Raw genomic sequence first — 19,401 nt, forward strand, 5'->3', positions numbered from 1 at the left:
CTACATTCACCTTTATTTTTAAGTCAGAAAATGTATTTTAAAGACGTGATATGACATGTCTCTTCTAGCACCAGGCCTTACCCCAGAGTAAGAATGGGTTCCGGGTGGGTATGAAGCTGGAGGGAGTGGACCCAGAGCATCCTTCCATGTACTGTGTGCTTACAGTAGCTGAGGTAACCTCGTTACTCATTATTGACCTTTTGTTCACTTGTGTTTTGCCATGCAATGACATTTATCATATTCCAGTTTTTCCACTTAAATTGGGGTCATGTCCACAGCTGATTGGCAAGCACAGGATGTGCACGTTAGTTTGAAACATGCTTAATGCGTCTTGCATGTTTAGGTTTTAGGACACAGAATACGTCTTCACTTTGATAAGTATGCGGATTGCTACGACTTCTGGGTGAATTCCAACTCTGCAGACATTCACCCTGTGGGGTGGTGTGAGAAGACAGGACACAAGCTGCATCCCCCCAAAGGTAACACCACCTGGGAAAGCTATAATAACATGTCCTTCTTCACTTTTTTTAAGGAATATTATTTGTTGTAAAGGTCCCTCATTGTCTTGTCATTAGTAATACTGTATTTGGTTTATTGCTCACTTGTTGATTTATCTATATGTGAGACTATTCGTGTAGGAATGGTTACAGACTGAATATTTGGGCATGCATTTGACAAGCAGGTGTGCAGGCAGGTTACCCATGGCAACAGGAAAACTGGAAAGCTACTATTTTTAGTAACTACACGAAGGACAAACATTTTTATTTACACAACTTTCATGATAACTACTTCAACATACTTGAAATTGAACTAGTGATTTGTTTTTGCCAAGTTGTTAATGGAAACACTGACATATTTGCAATTCCTCTCCAGGTATGAAGGATGAGGAGTTCAGCTGGCCATCGTACATCAAGCTGAGCAAAGCCCAGGCAGCACCCAAAGCCCTGTTTGAGAACCAGAACACGGTAAGAGCTGCCCACAGACACACTCAGATGCATTCACACCCATTCAGTTGTGAATGAGATACATCACGGTTTGTCCGTCAAAAGCACAACTCAACTATTTCTAATGAGTTTGGACTAGTTGTAGTCCTAGGAGGGAATGTTTGTCAGATATTGAATTCATCTCAGTTGTCATTCGCCAATTGTCAAAATATTGGTTTCATCCAGATTTCTAAACACAAACCCCAGTTTTTCATCACTGGTGGATAAGTAATTATGTTGAACACCATAATTACGCTATTAGTGCTGATATACATTTGATTTTCTGCAGTTACAATGCAAAAATCTAATAAAAATCCCAGGTGTAACATCTTAGCCAACTCAAGAAACCTGTAAGTAATTAACGGTGCAATTTTACATTTAGCTAAGGTGTGCTTGAAGTGCTTGAAGTATCAGTATTTCACACATTTATAATGTATACTTATCCTTTAAATCTAATCTGAGCCTGAGCCAACCACTTAGTATGAAACGGAAGAGAAGCTAACCAGCTGGAGCAGCACTAAATGTAATGCTTATTCAATAAGCTAGCTAGCTACTGTAGTAACATCACTTTATCACAATTAACACGTTGAATGAAGCAGCTGTTCTGCCCAGAGCTAATGCTGTTTTGCCAGCTCAGCTGCTACTGCACAGTATGCTCAGCTCTCCCACAGCATTGCAACATTCTGATTGGTTCCTGGGTGCACATGTGGAGGAAGGTGCTTTGGGTGGTGATTGGTTGGTGGTCTAAGCTGATTAAGCCAATGCCTGTTTTTGCATTTTTATTGGCCAAGTTTGACCTATTGTTCCATTGCAGCATCCAGGCATTTGTCTGGGAGCGTTAGACATGATATAAAACTAGCCGGTTGCACTTTATTTTATAGTTATATGTAGTAAAACTATCAACAAACTGTTGATAAGCAACTGCTTGCTAAGGTTAGAATTTGGTTGAGGGTAAGGATTAAGGTTAGGTTTAGGATAAAGGTCAGAGTTAGTTGATAGTAAAGATAAATATAGTCAGTAGATAATCTGTAGAGCATCTACAGAAACTATTTTGGGGCTCAATAATTGACTGAGGTGAATGATTTGCTTGAAGTTGGTTTTCTGCTAGTTGCATCTAAACATATATATATGTTTAAGAAGCCACATAATTATAATAATGCAAATAATAAGAATGAATATACAAATCCATATGTAAAATGGTAAATCAGAAAGCAAACGACAAAAATACAAATTGCCACATTCTTCAAATGTCTAGCCACAATTACATGACATGTCCTTCGCCGACCCAGTCCCTTCGCCGACCCAGTCCCTTCGCCGACCCAGTCCCTTCGCCGACCCAGTCCCTTCGCCGACCCAGTCCCTTCGCCGACCCAGTCCCTTCGCTGTACCCTACGTAGACATGTGACATCAATCCGATGCCACGCAACGCGCGGATCATTCCCACAGGCTTGTCGTCATGCTGTAGATACTGACCAATACCACCAGTTATTTGTCTCCCTCCCATCAAAAAAATCTAAATGTTAAAGTGTGGTTGTTGTTGCCAGCTAACAAGCATAAGCTAGATGGGAAGAACTCATTAGGACGAGTGACTGTCAACTGACTGAAACTGCCTCTGTTTGTATCCACTTGGCTCTCAGCATGTCTGAAAAAAGTCCTGCCCAGCTTATACATCCTTCATTGAAGAAGGTGACCTGGGATGGTTGTCACACTCTTTTCTAATTAGTGTATTTCTCAGCACCAGTACTGCTTACGTAATTTTTTCAATATTACCAGATACACCTGAGGTCTTGGGTTGAAATAGGGATCATTTTTTAATTATTATCTTACTCCAACACTATTCCAACACAGTTGTAAATTGTATAAAACACTATGTCCACTTCTGTCTAGCATCCTCTTAGCAGGGTTGGTTCTCATGCCGTATCTGGTTAGTTTTAATGGAGTTTGTTTTCAGTCAGAATGTGAACCCATTTCTGATGTTTTTGAAACACACACAGTGTGTGTGTTTATGCCTTCATGAGAGTGAATGGAGGTCTTAAGGTTGAAGGACAAAGGTCATCCTTGACATTGATTGAATGGTGGCAGTGTTTGTCTCCCATTCAAAGAAAAACCACAATCAGTGATTGTTTGCATCTTACTCTTAAGTTGCATGACTCACAGAGTTATGACAAGTGACCAAATGCAAACCAATTCTACTGAACTGATCTATAATGTACTGCACACCACTTCAATCGACAGCATCCATTGGTTATGACGCTCACCGCCAACTAATTTAAGTGAAAATTAAAAGGAAAAAGCAGATCGTCTGGCTTTAGGACCATGCAGAGAGCACGGACAGTGTTTATCTGTACTAGGAAACCATAACCTTTCTTTCAAAAAGGTACTGCAGAGATGGCTTGGATGCTAGGTAGGCTACTGCTGTTTGACTTGATGAAACTGGAGTCGCTGTTAAATCCTGTTGTTGAGCTTGAGCGTGACAGCTGCGTTCCTGTGTGTGTTTGAGTGAAGGCTGTGGTTACCATTTCCACTCAAGCCACAACAGTTATTGTGAAAAGGCAAACCCCCAAATAGGCTTGAGGTAAAACTCGCTCTTTTGTATTTTAATCAAGTCATTGTATATGTATACTCCCATCATACAATTCAGAAATAACAAGAATATTTACATATTCTGGATTTCTTTGACAGTCAGCACTTTGCATTGGTGTATTCAATAGGCATGATTTAGGTCCATGCGTATTATAAAGGCTTGGTTCATTAACACATCAATGTGATAACTTTGTCCCTGAGTAACTGTTTTCTTTTCCCAGACTGTTACACCATTAGGGTTCAGAATTGGGATGAAGCTGGAGGCCATTGACAAGAAGAACCCCTCCTTCATCTGTGTTGCCACAGTAACGGACATGGTGGACAGTCGATTCCTGGTACACTTTGATAACTGGGATGAGAGTTATGACTTCTGGTAATCTCTATCTTTGTGATTACATTTCTTTTAACGCTGTGATTTTTTTCCCGTTTCTTAAAATCAACTCACTGTGTCCTCATCGTCGTCAGCATCTGTGGGTAGTGCTTTTTCTTGGTGCCGTCATCATTTCTCAAACATTATTTGCGCCGTAGCCTATTATAGAATATAGTTTTATATTCAGAAAATGTGTCATCCATATGCAAACTCTTCCCATATCCTTACACGCTTTAATACTTGAAAAAAATTGTTTACTTTCAAAATCCAAATTAGGCCTACGTAGTTTAGAAAACAGCTATTGTCACTGTCAACCATGACAGTTTTACGGTGAAACTTCAAAGATAGATGCCTACCAGAACTATTTGGTTTCATGGAAATATGTATGTAGATTTCCTTTTGAATGATTAACTAGTCTGAGTGAATTTTCTAGCCGAGGCCTGTATTGTTTCAGTCAAATAACATTCTTATGGCGTTCCCTGTTTAATTACCAGATTTAGCGAGACCTTGATTCAGCTTTTATCTTGAACTTTAATTAATCTGGCGGAGGAGCTTCACAGTACACCCCTGATCAGAAGAGAGTTGGGTATTGGGGCCAGATAGTCCTATTGCTTTGAAGTTTATAATTTATTTCTTATTGTAAAATATGGCCACTAGATGGTGCTAGTTTATAGCTTCAGAATCTGAGGTGAAGATGATTGCTTCTTACAAGAACAACCTACATGTCTTTTGAATTACATTTATGAGTCTGCATTATTGCTTGTAGATTACAACTGTCTATCCCATAATTCAGTTGTTTTTTGTTTATGCTTGCATGCACATTACTTTTATTTAAGTTTCCAGCCTCCCATTTATAGTCCTTCTATTTGTTTTCATTTCTCCAATTTGTCTGTGGAGACATTGTATGTGTGTTCATACAGTTTCATCACCTTGGTTTGGCTTTTTCTGGTTGAGAGTTGTCCTATTATGGTCGTTTCGTGCAAACTCTGACCTCTCCCAGCTGTGGATTTAGACTGCCAGTAGGACGTCCTGATCTGCATAATGCAAGAGCTTGTATTGGCTGAATTATGGATGGTCATGAATAAATGAAAAGGAGAAGAGGGGCTGGAGGGAGAGTGGAGTCTGGAGGGGGCAGGAGCAGATTCGCCCAGGGGGATGACTTTCTCACATGTGCTGCCAGTACTGATCATATCACTCAGTCACAGACCATCACAGGCCCCTCCAGTATCACAGCCCAAGGCCAGGAGGTAGCTACACCGCCCCTGCCTTGCTCTGGTCGCGTCCTGAGTGCAGGACTCTGTCATCCCATCGACAAGCTTACTGTCACAAATGCTGACCACTGAGGTTGAAATGATGACCATCCTCTGATTAGATTATTTCAATGTTGTTTTACCCTGGCACGACCCAATGGGGATTTAGCTTCAGTAAGTAGGGTCTATTAGTAGTAAACAGCCGTTGCTCTCCAAATCTATTTCAGGAACAGCATACTTACAACTTTATGGAGTAGGTATGATGGATAGCCAAACACACCATAGAAGCAAGCGCCATTTATCCCAAAAGTAATTTATCCATTAAGCCCAATTACATTATTCCTAAGTGTTGTTGAACCTAAACAATGGCACGGACGCTACTGATCACGTGGATGACGTACCGTCCACCATTGATGATGTAATGTCCGTCATCAACGCTGGTCTGTCAACCTACTGTTAGTTGTAAAGACCGGGTTGTTGTGGGGAGCTTCGCGAGAGAGGCGTCAGTTAGTGTCTGTGTCGTGCCGCCATGGATGGTGCAGACTGGGGAGGGGGTCAGGGATCTGTTGGTTTCTGTTACTACTGTCCTTCTGCTTCTCCATGGATGGTGCAGACTGGGGAGGGGGTCAGGGATCTGTTGGTTTCTGTTACTACTGTCCTTCTGCTTCTCCATGGATGGTGCAGACTGGGGAGGGGGTCAGGGATCTGTTGGTTTCTGTTACTACTGTCCTTCTGCTTCTCTGCAGGTGTGATGCAACCAGTCCATACATCCATCCAGTAGGCTGGTGTCAGGAGAACAACAAGATTCTCACTACACCTCCGGGTGAGTACTCCAGTCAGTCATTTTCATGTCTGTGTATGCTGTGGATACCGAGATATTGTTTATGGGTGACATGATGATTGACCATACAGTCAGGAAAGTAACAAAAACAAAAAAAAACATGGAAAGTTTCCAAACTGATGATCAGATGGATAAATGATGTTATTTCACTGTGGAGTTGACAGATGGTTGCAGTGACAGAAAGCTCCAGGGACTTCACCCACCCACACATATAGGACACAATCCTGCATGTGGTAACATGCAGTCACGCTCAGTCTGGCTAAGGCATTTGCATTACTTTTCCCTGAAGGCTATTCCAAGACATTCTCCTGGGCAAAGTACCTAGAGGAGACCAACTCATCACCAGCTCCTGCCAGGGCTTTCAAAGTGGTGAGCCTGTCTCTCTCATCATCATCCTCATCCCATGAAACAATGTGACTCATCCTGTAGGCTGCTGAGTGACATGTGACATGGCACCTCCCTTGTCCCTTCTCTCGTACAGAAACCCCCCCACTCCTTCCAGCCTCTGATGAAACTGGAGGCGGTGGACAAGAGAAACCCCATGCTTGTCAGAGTGGTCACTGTGGTGGACACTGATGACCACAGGATCCTGGTGAGAGAAACCATATCAGTCTATCGATCACTGACCGCTGACTGTCTATTTGACCACTCACTGTCTGTCTGACCGCTGACTGTCTGTCTGACCGCTGTCTGTCTATCTGACCACTGACTGTCTGTCTGACCGCTGTCTGTCTATCTGACCACTGACTGTCTATCTGACTACTGTCTGTCTATCTGAACACTGACTGTCTATCTGCCCACTCACTGTCTGTCTGACCGCTGTCTGTCCCCTGTCTGTTTATCTGACCCCTTACTGTCTGACCGCTGTCTGTCTGTCTGACCGCTGACTGTCTGACCGCTGTCTATCAGACCACTTATCATTGTCTGTCTTTTTGACAGCTATCTGTCTATCCAATGTCTGTATGTCTGTCTGACCGCTATTTGTCTGGATACTCATTATCTGTCTGAAAACTGGGTCTATCTTACCTGTGTGTCTGTCTCACCGCTAAAGAATATACCTTACAATTTTATTTTTTTTACTAGGTTGAAGTTAAGTAGTTCACCTTGGCAGCTGTAGTGTCAGTAACTAGGAGATCATAGTACCCACTAACAATAGCTAGTAGCCCAGAACTAGACAGGAGTTTTCTCAGGTTAGTCTATATGGTTCTGGTAAGCCCTACAGATGTATCAGCCATTACATCGGTCACCTGCAGTGTGGACAGAATTATTATAGAGATAATCTTCGAAGATTTCTTTCTCAAAGTACAAATCAACTTTAATATGTAACAAAAATCCAGCAGATATAAACACTTGGGAGATTAACTCTATATGATTGTGTACTTTGGGCAAAATGAACTGATTTACTGCATTAGGAATACAGTAAGTTCACCTGCCTCACACTCTTCTTGAGACCACTTTGGGAGAGCTCCACACTCCATGCCCTCCGTGAACAGTGAACGGTGGGTAAATTACAATGGGACCTTAGTGCAAGACAGGTGTCATTTCCCAGAGGGCCGCAGTCTCCCACTCCTGTTCTCAACCCTCTCCTCCTGGGATCATGCGTCCATTCTTGGTGTCTCTGTAGATGGGCCATATAGCAGTTCTGTTCACTCCTGACCTCCAGCCTTCCTGTAGTGTGTCAGCACCTACCTGTTACTCAGGTCAATCCGGAGCTCTTCGTATATCAACGCAGCTCCACTCCGTACAGACCCGCTGGTTTCTGAAAGCTTTTAGTTCCACTCATCGCTTCATACAAGCCTTCAGTCATGATTGTCTCCTCTCTCCTAACCTCAGTGTTTACTCCCCGTGCCACAATTCCAAAGCAGCGTTTTCTAAAGCCCCTTCGATGCCGAACCGCAATTATCACTCTCAGAGTTCAACACACAAAGCAAGACTAGATCTTTTATTCTCTTATTTTTCCCTTTACCTTTCACATCAGTTCTATGGCTTTTCCCCCTGTCTTCAGTTGGTCTGTAGTGGCACGTTTTATGTTTCATACGACTCCCTGGGGCGCTCCTGTCTCCTCTTGTTTGCCCCACACTGTGAAGCACAATATCTTTGTCGGGAGTGTGAATAGGACTGCTGGAAAGATGGTTATCAGCTATGCTGTGTGGCTGTCTGTCTCAAACAGATAACAGGACTATAACTGCCTGGAAGGGGCAGAGCCACAAGCTTTAGATGGAGACGGTGCTTGTTAGGTAGACCAGTGGAATGAGCAGTTCAGCTTCCTACCTTCAATGTCTGTGTCTACCTTTGATTAAAATCTGTCTCCCCCCCACATTGCTAGATTTTGTTTGTAATAACCTGGGCACTGCTGGAACCTTCAATCCTTGGTGTCTGTGTTGCTCTAGGTCCATTTTGATGGCTGGACAGATGAGTACGACTACTGGGTGGACACGGATAGCCCAGACATCCACCCGGCAGGCTGGTGCACCAAGACCGGCCACCCCCTCCAGCCCCCCATCAGTGAGTGGGTTAATTATGACTCATCCCGGTCTATTTGTGTCCAGCTGCCTGTCTCAGTTGCAGACATAGGTTTCCAGCAGACACTCTTATAGCCAGACCTCATTCAGTCTTAAATGGCGTTTTACAGTGTGTGTTCCTAGAACAGACTGCTCCGTCTCTGCATTGATTTAATCTGGTCCACCGCCGCTATCGAAAGAAGCAGTTGAAGCCTTGTTTGTGAAAATAATTGCTCGATGACTCGATGTGTTTGAATGCTCCTGAGTCCTGGCTCTCTCGCCCGTTCAATATTCGGTGTTTTCACCCTGAGGAGGCCGGGAGCCGAACAATGAACCGTCCTCTGCCTCCCCCTTTTGCCCCTCAACAATCACTCCTCCCTGTGTAATGGTGTCCATGGAAACGTGGAGCGGAGCAGTTGTGATTGAAGTGCAGCCGATGCTGGCGTCATAATCCGGGCCACAGAGCAGAGTGCTGTCCTACATGGCTGCTGCCTGACGTCATGAAGACAGACCCAGCGACATGTCTCCTTTCCCTCTAACTGCCAGCATTGGCTCTCATCAGCCCCAACTGCCTGCCATTCTCAGGCTGTCCTAATATGGCCACTGTACTTCAGCATTTCATCTGTCCATTAGGTGTTTTAAACATTGTAGGGGGTCTCCGCTCCTCCCGGCCTCCTCATCCATCTACCCTCTCCTCATCCACAGGTCCGCAGGAGCTATTTGAGTCGTCAGACCAGAGCGGATGTCCCACCCCGGGGTGTAAAGGTGTGGGTCACATCAAAGGATCCCGTTATTCTGGCCACCACAGGTACTCAGTCTGACTGGCTGACCAATATCCACCCACTGGAAACGGCCACTTATAGCACTAACTGTCTTTGTGTGTCGCCACCAGCTTTGGAACAGTTTGTTGTTGCTGATCCTCAAACATCTCTCACCGGTTTAATGTATTGGTAGATGCTATAGTGCAACCACTGCAACCATTCTGCCCAAAAACACTGTGTGTCTTCCGACTGAAAGTGAAGGTTGGCTTGTAACAGACGTGTTAGGTCTGGATGTCAACATTATTAGTGTTGGACGTGGTCCACACGTAGCAGTTGAGCCTGCTGTCTAAAGGCTAAGGTGGTGTAACTGGCTGTGCGGAGCATGAGGTGGTGTTAACTGGCAGTCTAAAGGCTGAGGTGGTGTAACTGGCTGTGTGGAGAATGAGGTGGTGTAACTGGCTGTGTGGAGGATGGGGTGGTGTAACTGACTGTGGAGGTTGAGGTGGTGTAACTGACTGTGTGGAGGATGGGGTGGTGTAACTGACTGTGTGCAGGATGAGGTGGTGTAACTGACTGTGTGCAGGATGAGGTGGTGTAACAGGCTGTGTGGAGGATGATGTGGTGTAACTGACTGTGTGGAGGATGATGTGGTGTAACTGACTATGTGGAGGATGGGGTGGTGTAACTGGCTGTGTGGAGGATGGGGTGGTGTAACTGACTGTGGAGGTTGAGGTGGTGTAACTGACTGTGTGGAGGATGGGGTGGTGTAACTGACTGTGTGCAGGATGAGGTGGTGTAACTGACTGTGTGCAGGATGAGGTGGTGTAACAGGCTGTGTGGAGGATGATGTGGTGTAACTGACTGTGTGGAGGATGATGTGGTGTAACTGACTATGTGGAGGATGGGGTGGTGTAACTGACTGTGTGCAGGATGAGGCGGTATAACAGGCTTTGTGGAGGATGAGGAGGTGTAACTGACTATGTGGAGGATGGGGTGGTGTAACTGACTGTGTGCAGGATGAGGCGGTATAACAGGCTTTGTGGAGGTTGAGGTGGTGTAACTGGCTGTGTGGAGGATGAGGCGGTGTAACTGGCTGTGTGGAGGATGAGCCAGCAGCAAAACTGCATTGAGTATTAGTGTCAGTATTCTTCATTCTCTAACTTTCCTCTGGATATTCTGGGCCCTACTCTCCACACACCCAATTAGGTGCATAACAATGCTAACTCACAGCTCTGCCAGTGTAGCAGGTCTACTCATGTGAGCAGAAAGATATAAGCAGAAGGCATGATGACTGTCAAGGTCTTTATCCACATGTGACGTTACTATACTAGCATATAGTAGTATGTATGAGAGTTATCCAAGTTCATACATACGGCTGAAGAGTGACTTGTTAATGGCGACAGAGTACCTTGGCTGAGTATCGGTGATATAAACTGATTAACTTGGAGTCTGAGCATATCACGTTGTTTTATTAACATGTACCTATGGAATGAGAGGTGCTTTATCAGTGTTTGTGGAAAAACCTGGAATATAAAACTGGCAGAGCGACAGCCAGCTACCAACATAAATAATGGGGAGGATCCCTTATTAAGCAAAGAAATTTGCAACAGCGGCCTGAGCGGAATGAGATGGGGATTAGAGTAGAACAGGAGAGTGAAGAATGACAGAGGGATTAGAGGAGAATGAGAGAAACGGGTGACACTGTCCTCCCTCCTTGTCGTCCGGCAGGGTGGTCACACGTTGACAGTGAGCCTTAACCCAATTTATATGCAAATGTGTGGTCTATGCGGACCCGCGTCGTTCTCGTCTTAGTGGAGTTAAAGTAAGTTTTCCCTGAGGTATTGAAAGCAGCGCTACACGCAGGTGGTGGCTGATAAGGCACTGTTGAAGTAGTCACGGACTGCACAGTTCCACTGCTATTGACTGCGGCTTGACTTTAATGTTTACAAATTGAGATTCATCGCCCTGGAATGAATTACGTCTGGTGGCTGGTGACTTACAACTCCTTGTGCTGCCTACAGTCTCCACTTGACAAGTACTAGGGACTGTGTAAACGCGTGTTTTTACGGCAGAAGTCAGCGTGTTTCTGATTAAGCAGCGAGTCTGTGACAGGCTCAGTGTTAATGCTAGCCTCCTTATTCTTGCTATTCAATTTTCGCCTGCTTTGATTTTATTAGCGCTGAGTGGATGAATATCCCCTTGAGACTTGCAAAGTCCTGTTAAGTCCTATTATTGAGATGCACCTAGTCTTAATGAATGTTTTCTACTCTGGTTTGCAGTGCAGTGGGGTGCCCATACTCTGACATCAATATGAACAAGGACTCCGTGCTTCCTGACCGTCTGAGCGGTGAGATGCCAGGGTCTGGGGGAGTGGGCCGACCCCGGCGGGCAGAACCCAACCCAGAGAACCACCCAGCGCTGGTTCTCACCACAGAGTAAGGCCCAATCAGCAGCCAGAACACCGCTCTGTCTGCTCTGTCTGTATTCTCCAACAAACTTACAGTGAAGGCACATCAGTAGGCCATCATCGTGTAGCTTTGTGTTTTTGCAATGTAACTTAATTGCTAGATTCCTTCCAGCATTAGTGCAGCTTAATGCCCAAATAAAACCCAGCTCCGATCTATTTCTGTCAGAAGTGACTCATTCTTAACAGTTCTGCGCCAGCCATATTCTTCACAACTTAAAAGACATTTCACTTTCTGCCAATTTCTTAGAAAGCACTTAAGCACTTCCATAAATCACCTGGACAAGCCCTGTCGGGGAGAGAAGGCTGGCAGTGGGGTGTCTAGCAATATGGAGCCTCCGATCAAGAAGCCTGCTGGCACAGAGCCCAAGCGGAGGTGAGTGGCTCCTAACAATGCATGTGAGAATAGCCCTGCACACCAGAGCGACTGACAGACTCTGCGTGACGCCGTTGTGTCGCACTCTTGACAGGATGATAACGACCCGTTTGCCTAATCACGTAACGGGTTTCCGCTGGCTTGAGAGTTTCTGCTGTTTGTCTGGAAGCTGATGCCTCCGTTTGACCTTTGGGCTTCCATTGTTTGCATCCTCCTTCATGTGACCGGTGCTCAATTACTGTGATTTCATTGAGTGCTTTGTCCTGAACTTGAGAATTCGACCTTCACTGGGTTGGATTGGCACCACGTTTATCTCCGCGCCGGGGGAGGCAGAGAGCAACAGCGTCACTGCAGCATCGAAGATTGCTCCAATTATCAAACCTCTTCACAGCAGCTCCCTCAACCTTTGTTAAACTACCATCTGACTAATGCCTGCCCCACAGTCACCCCCCTTTCATTGAGTTTATGTTCAACAAGGCCTTGTAGTAAAACATGCTCTTCTAGTATGCCCTGCCGAAACCAACATGCACTATTCTCATCAGATTTAAATAGTTTAATGAGTTGGTCCTTTTAGAGAAGTGATAGAATGGCAGCTGGCTTTGTATGGATTAATACATATAGTATGAATTCCTCAGTTCTTTGAACATTATTTGCATGGGTTGTCCGGTGACTGGCGCCTGGTTTTTATCGCTGTATTTTATTCAGGAGTTGTGATCTGGTTCCAGTACAATGCAGGGGACAACGTATGCATACAGTTCATAAAACGAGACCGAAAGCCTCCACTGAGTTTGATTTCGAAAACACTCAAGTCATCATCACCATTTTTTTGGGGGGGGGGGGGGGGTTTCAGGGCTCATCAGAGCGTCTGGTTGATTCAGTGCGACCAAAACATTCTTGGAATTTGGAAGTGACTAAAAGCTCCCTTGCATTTGAACGGAGGCTAGTATTAGAACGTAATTGAAATGCACAGTGATAAGTAACTCCGTAACTGCGTAGGGCACCAAAGGTTTATTAGGAATTGGGTGACCCCAGTTTCTGCATTACCACCCTGTCTGGGTCTCTTTCTGATCCCCCTCTCCGTTCCCAGGGTCGGCCGTCCGTGCAAGCAGAAAAAGGTAGAGGAGCCAGTGGAGGAGGGGGTGGAGAGTGAGGTGTCGTCTATAATGGAAACCAAAGGTACTCTACTGTCTCTGAAAACTGTTATTTTCTCCCTGAGTTTTCCCTCTCGTTAGAATATCAGAAGCGTCACTACACGGCGTCTCTCCCCTGCGGCGTCTGATGTATCGCCTCCCACTCATCTGAGCCTCCCTGCCTTCACAGGATGAGTCAGTAATGTAGACTGAAGAATTCAGGCTCTCCCCATGTCTACTGTGTGAACGTGGACCTTGGGGTGTCTCGCCTCCGTGTCTTGCCTGAGCTGGACTCTTAGGCTTTTGGGGTTTAAATCATTCCCCTTCATTTATTGAGCATAATTCCAATATTCATAACCGCTCTCTTTTTTTTTTATTCAACCAGACGTCACTGCATACCAAGACAGTCCTTTTAGTGTAAACTTTAAAGCGAAAGGAACCTTTAAGCGAAAGGAATGAGGCACTCCAGTCAATGGGGAAGTCTCTCTGGATTCAGGGCTCTTTGTGTTATGTCCCTGTGTCAGAACATCTAATACTCTGCTCTGGCCCCTGCATCTTTGGGATTCTTTACTCCTCTGAGTACAGGATTAGAATACAGGGGCAGACAGAATGTTTATATAATTAACTGTAAAGTAAAACAGATATCAAATGGCACTGACCTGTCTGACAGTCGAGATGTCTAATACTGCTCTGTGTGTGTGTAGTAACTGGAAACAACCTGTTTTTACAGTCACAGAATATAGTTAAATGAGCTGTATACTCTGTTTAAACGAAGTGCCTAGTGGGACTCAGGCAGTGACAACTGAGCAGCCACCAACATTCTGTAAATAATGAGAATGCTGGGTAAAATGGTCTGTAGATGCCTTTGTCTTTGATCACATTCATACCGGAGCTTTATGTGCGTTGAAGATAAATGCACAAAGTAGGCATTTGCTTCATGGACGAGGTACACGTGAAGTAGCCGTAAGGGTTATTAGATTTCATTGAAAGGGGTTGGTGTTTACAACGTGTGCTTACTAAGAGCTGTATTGTTACTGATGAAGCACTTCCAACATCACTAACTGGTTCGTGTCCAAATGATTTTCCAATTTATTTGGAGAATATAAAAACCAAAAAAGAATGCGTTGTTTGTTTGTCGCTTGAAGAAATGTGCATGTCCTAGGGTTTTGGACTTGACAAAGGTTTCTATCCATTGGAGTGCTGCGATTGTTGGCACCACATTCTAGGGTGGGGGTCAGGATACAGACTGCATTTGCTTCCCCCTCAAGCTGCAGTAGATGTAGATGGGGTTATGCAGTAGTTTTGTTCCCCCCTTGGCAATATTCATTTTCATGTTCCTTATAAACCATAGAATTATTCTAAACATCAAAATATGTTTCGGTTGATAAAACTTGAAAGATGCTGAAAGCCGTGTATGCCTGCAGCAGAGCCAACACTGTTGGTGAGAGTGTCAGGGAAGGAGATAACCGTTAACATAACTCTCTATCTGATTAGACCCACAGCTTCCCAATATGGTTAGGAGAAGTGAGCAGCAAGAATCTAGGCTCTGTTTCTTGTACCCTTTCCAGAGGCTTCCATCAAATCAACATAACCAATGTCATATTACGCTGTTGATCCTCAGAGAACGAGATCCCTTTTTGTTTCACAGTAACATTTTCAATAAATTAATTGTCATTTGATGTTTAGGCTCAAATGTGGTTACAATAGGTTTCAGTTGGGGGCCTGCAAAGATTATTAATTCTGACGAATGGTAGGCCACAACCAAATGTCTAATAAATGATTCCCAAATTCAACCTAATGCACACAGTAGGGTACTTGAATAGGCAATGGTAGAAGGCAGGCAAGGTGGCTGCAGATGTCTATCTGAAAACATTAATCAGGTGCAATCTGTCACTCATGAAGAGCATAGAAGTTGCTTGTTGATTCCGCTGTTGTAACATATTTTGGTGGAAAAGTGACTGGCGGCGACGTTAATGCTTAGCTTAGGTTAGCTAAAACATTGAATAATGATATCTTGCCATACCATAAGCAAGGGGTTAGCAGGTGGATTCACGCACACAGTGTCCCTGGACCAATTTGAGGGTCAACGTTATAAGGAGACAATGCAGGCCTTCTCAATCAATGGGTTTTTGTAGTATGGGAATGGGGGACGCAATGAGATTTACACCAATTTCCTGCCAACTGGTAACATCGTGTCGTGCTACTGGATGTGAAAGCCTATTAACGGCTTGTTAGGAAGGATTCACAGACTAGAGGCGAGTCAACCCGATTTACGGCATGAATGCCTGGTTTTCTTTGAAACATCAGGAAAAAAAGTCCCTGTGAAGCACTTCAGACAGCTTCGTCACCAGTCAAGCGGTGATAAAGTCACTAGTACGCTGTTGCAGAAAAAAATAAAATGCATTTTAAAAATGAACACTAACTTTCACAGCCTTAAAATGAAAGTGAGAATGTATGTTTGGTTTTTTTCCCTTCTTGTCTGTACAGTGGAGCTCACACTTCAGCAGGCCCTGCACCAGTCAGTGTTCATGCCGTGTACCTCGCCATCACCTGGCAGCGCTCCATTCTGCTGGGACCAGCACAGCAAGCTGCTACCCACGGTGGCTGGCATCACTTCAAGCAAAGTGGCGGCGTGGACAGTGGAGGAGGTACTGGGTGATAGTCACTCCAATGTGGCTTGCTGTACAGGTTACCTGTTCTGGGGGTTGGAGGGCTGTGCTGACGGTGATGTCCACTGTGTTTCAGGTGATCGAGTTCATCCAAGGTCTTCCGGGCTGTAAGGAGCATGTACGCACATTCAGAGATGAGGTACAGTTTCAGAACAGCACATGCAGCTGCATGAACCATACACACACACACACACACACACATTGTTTCTCTCTGTGGACATCTGTGTTTGTGTCAGAGTGAAAGAGCCTCTATAAGAAACACATGGATGTTTACCTTTTAAATGACTGTTTCATTCATGTATGTGTTGGAACCGCCTTGTTAAGGTTGAAGATGTTCAGAGGCACAGCGCCTGATGCTCAGACAAATCAGCTGTCTCAGTAGAGAAAAGTGTTGCAGTGTTTATTCATTATCCCATTCGCTATGCCAATGGGAATCCTAAAAAATTCCAACGAGTCCTTAGAGTTGAATGCCAGCATATTGATAATTATTGTCCATGAATTTGTCTACATGAGGCTGTAGGTCATTGGGCCTCAGAATTAATAAGCTGGCAGCTTGATTGACAATTGGAACATCTTAACGATCAGATTTTCATATAATATCTACTCGAAAGTAACTTCCGTTATCCACAAAATTTTTCATTAAACAAACGTTTGATCGTTACTTGTTCACCACTCAATAGATCACAGTCATTGCCTGTTTTATAATGCATTTCAAACATTACATCTATCCGATTTAAATATGATTACAAATCAATCTAAAACATTTTGGTAGAATGTCACGACTCCAGTTAAGGAAGTAAACATTAGTAGTTGAATATATTGCTTTCTTCATTTCACAACCCTGTTCTTCATATTAGAATAGGGTCACACCTCAAAATGTTTGGGAACCCCTGCCCTAATTTGTCTTTGGAGTTGGTCTAGATAAGAGAATCTGACAAATTACTAACATTTTATATATGATTATTTTAAATATTATTGCTTGGGTAATGAAGGGACCTTAATAAATATTTACCCAGAGATAAATTGTATGATGTAACCATCATTGAGTTGTCTTTAGACAAGACATTCTGTACTAGTCCCAGACTGAGAACTGCAAACTGCAAACTGCAGCTGTCACTCCTGTAGAAACAGCTGTCCTACAGCCTGCCACTAAACTGTGTCCTATTTCACACATAATTTCATCCCATCCCACTAAAGTGAATCAACCTCAGATACAAAGGCTTTACTTGAAGATTGGTAGTCTCTGTTAATACCCCATGTATTCATCTTCATATTTTAAAGGTGCAATGCTAGTATAGCTATCCAAATGTGTGCATTATGTGCATGAAGACACAAACTAGTTTGGACATGTTCATTGCAAAATAAACATCTCCGTTCTACGCCAAAACAGGAATGGGGTTTGTGGTCAAAGAGAGTGTTGCAAATGGCACCCCATAATTGTACACAGGTGAAGTTTGTGAACCCCATTTGCACCATTGCTTTAGTCAAACGAAATAAACGAAGAGCTCTGTGGCTGTGTGACCTGCCTGCTATTGGAGGTTAAAAGTGAAACACATCACCTGGGCAAAAACGGTCATTTGGAAAGCGTTTTTTCTGATGGCGCATGTTTTAAAAATGTGTGATTTTTCGACTCATTGTGTGTTTTTGTCCAGCTAATAGATGGCGAAGCCTTCCTGCTTTTGACCCAGGTAGACCTGGTGAAGATCATGAGCATCAAGCTGGGTCCAGCCATCAAGATATATAATTCCATTTTGATGTTCAAGACAGCAGAGGAGTCAGCATGTAATGAGCTCTAACGAAGGTGGGAGGCCCCTATTTTTACCCAGAGCAGAGCCAGCCAGGAGGGCCACAAAGGATCTGAAGCACAAAGAACCATCCTTCCCAGAGGATATTTGTCATGCACATTTTTTTCAAGATAGCCATATTGCATACTGAGCATCTCCAGTATGGTTGACTCATTGGAGAAATGTCAAGTCCATCCACCAGCCCTATTTAACATGTAATATAAATGTACAGAATATGCTTTTTTTATATTAATGTTGGGGTGCAATGAGGCTATTCAATATATATATATATATATATATTTTTTTTTTTTTTTTACTGAAACAGGAAACACATTGGACTATTGTTTATCCTTCTTTCAGATTTCCTTCAGTTCATCACAATAAGCATCTGACATTTCAGTAATGTAGAAAATCCCATCTGTACAGGATCTGTTGTATTATAAAAGATGTAATGGCGTTAGTTGTTGTGATTTGTCTCCTGTGGGATGCCAGTGTCTTAAAGGTCAGAGAGATTCTAACGACTGGCCAGACTCTGTGATTCTTCAAGTGACACAGAGAAATGAACATGTTCATGAGTTATCAATGTTATGATGCTTCTGGAATCTTGTTACTTCTGGATTCTTGTGTATATTTTACAACTGTTTTTGTTTTTTTTCTTAATTCAGTGTTTGAGACTATAATGTTTAATGGGTAGCCATATTAAGAACCTGTGTAAAGACCGACATCTTGGTCTGGTTTCTCTCTGCGGTGTACAGTGATCTGGCCCTCTAACACAGAGGCATACATATACAGTCTGTTTACTTTTTAGTACTAAACTCAGAGAACGGGTTTGGTTGAATGAATCAAATCTACCAATAAGAGCTATCTATATGGACCAGGGTATTTCTTTATGTGGACTGCTTTTACCTTCTATATTTATTCAGTTAATTGAGAACCTACATTTAGAGCAGTCAATTAATATAATTGAATGGGTACATTGCTGATCATCTCGAGTATACTTAGCCCACTGGAAATAATGCTGACTGTATTATGCAATTTATATTTTGAATTTACTTTACCTAAGCCTAAAGATAACAAAATGTATGTGTCATGGTTTATATTTTGCTTTTATTTATTTAATTATGCTTTTTTTTTTCTTCTCACGCCAGTGGGTGAGACCGCTGTGTACAGAATAATGCAAAATAATGTAAATGGGAACAGAGCTTGCCATTTCTGTGGCTTAATAATAATGAAGCCTTTATTCCACCTGCATTGATTCACAAATAAATCCAATATGAATTACACTGAAGCAGCGAGACTACCACCCAGGTGATATCACTGTCTCCAGTCATCCTTGCAGTACACAAAACTAATTCCAGCTTTGTTACGGTGTTTGTTACTGGAATAGTATGTTTCTATTAATTTGACTAATCTCATCATTTTCACATCCTGTCCCACAGTGCAATGTTTTTTTCTTGTCACTGTCAGATTCATCAGCTTGAGAACTGAAATTTGAATTAACTTGTTCTATGTTCATGCAGTGTAAATAGGCATTTCCTGTTTTCATGGTTCGACACTATCTTTTTAAAGATTCATGACATGCACAAATCCTCTGATAATGTTTGATCATTGTGCTAGATCCCCATTCTAAATCAATTTGAGAGATGCTTGACGTCTCCCTCAATATTACAGATGGAAAATGTATTAATT

The 19,401-nt window shown here is 43.4% G+C and overlaps 1 protein-coding gene across 1 annotated transcript in view; it reads left to right on the plus strand.

The window, feature by feature from the left end:
* The window catches only part of l3mbtl3 (L3MBTL histone methyl-lysine binding protein 3), a 30,340-nt gene extending 11,340 nt beyond the window's left edge, over positions 1-19,000 (plus strand). Inside the window, exons 8-22 of the mRNA XM_010882921.4 lie at positions 69-173; positions 344-479; positions 874-965; positions 3,788-3,939; positions 5,933-6,009; positions 6,317-6,396; positions 6,509-6,619; positions 8,418-8,532; positions 9,234-9,336; positions 11,569-11,724; positions 12,004-12,129; positions 13,217-13,305; positions 15,747-15,907; positions 16,005-16,067; positions 17,581-19,000. Coding sequence (XP_010881223.2) covers positions 69-173; positions 344-479; positions 874-965; positions 3,788-3,939; positions 5,933-6,009; positions 6,317-6,396; positions 6,509-6,619; positions 8,418-8,532; positions 9,234-9,336; positions 11,569-11,724; positions 12,004-12,129; positions 13,217-13,305; positions 15,747-15,907; positions 16,005-16,067; positions 17,581-17,724 — 1,710 coding nt within the window. The 3' untranslated portion in view covers positions 17,725-19,000. The remainder of the gene's footprint in view (positions 1-68; positions 174-343; positions 480-873; positions 966-3,787; positions 3,940-5,932; positions 6,010-6,316; positions 6,397-6,508; positions 6,620-8,417; positions 8,533-9,233; positions 9,337-11,568; positions 11,725-12,003; positions 12,130-13,216; positions 13,306-15,746; positions 15,908-16,004; positions 16,068-17,580) is intronic.
* Positions 19,001-19,401: the final 401 nt, after the last annotated feature.

The sequence above is a fragment of the Esox lucius genome, chromosome 18, assembly GCF_011004845.1.
Source record: "Esox lucius isolate fEsoLuc1 chromosome 18, fEsoLuc1.pri, whole genome shotgun sequence".
NCBI lineage: Eukaryota > Metazoa > Chordata > Actinopteri > Esociformes > Esocidae > Esox > Esox lucius.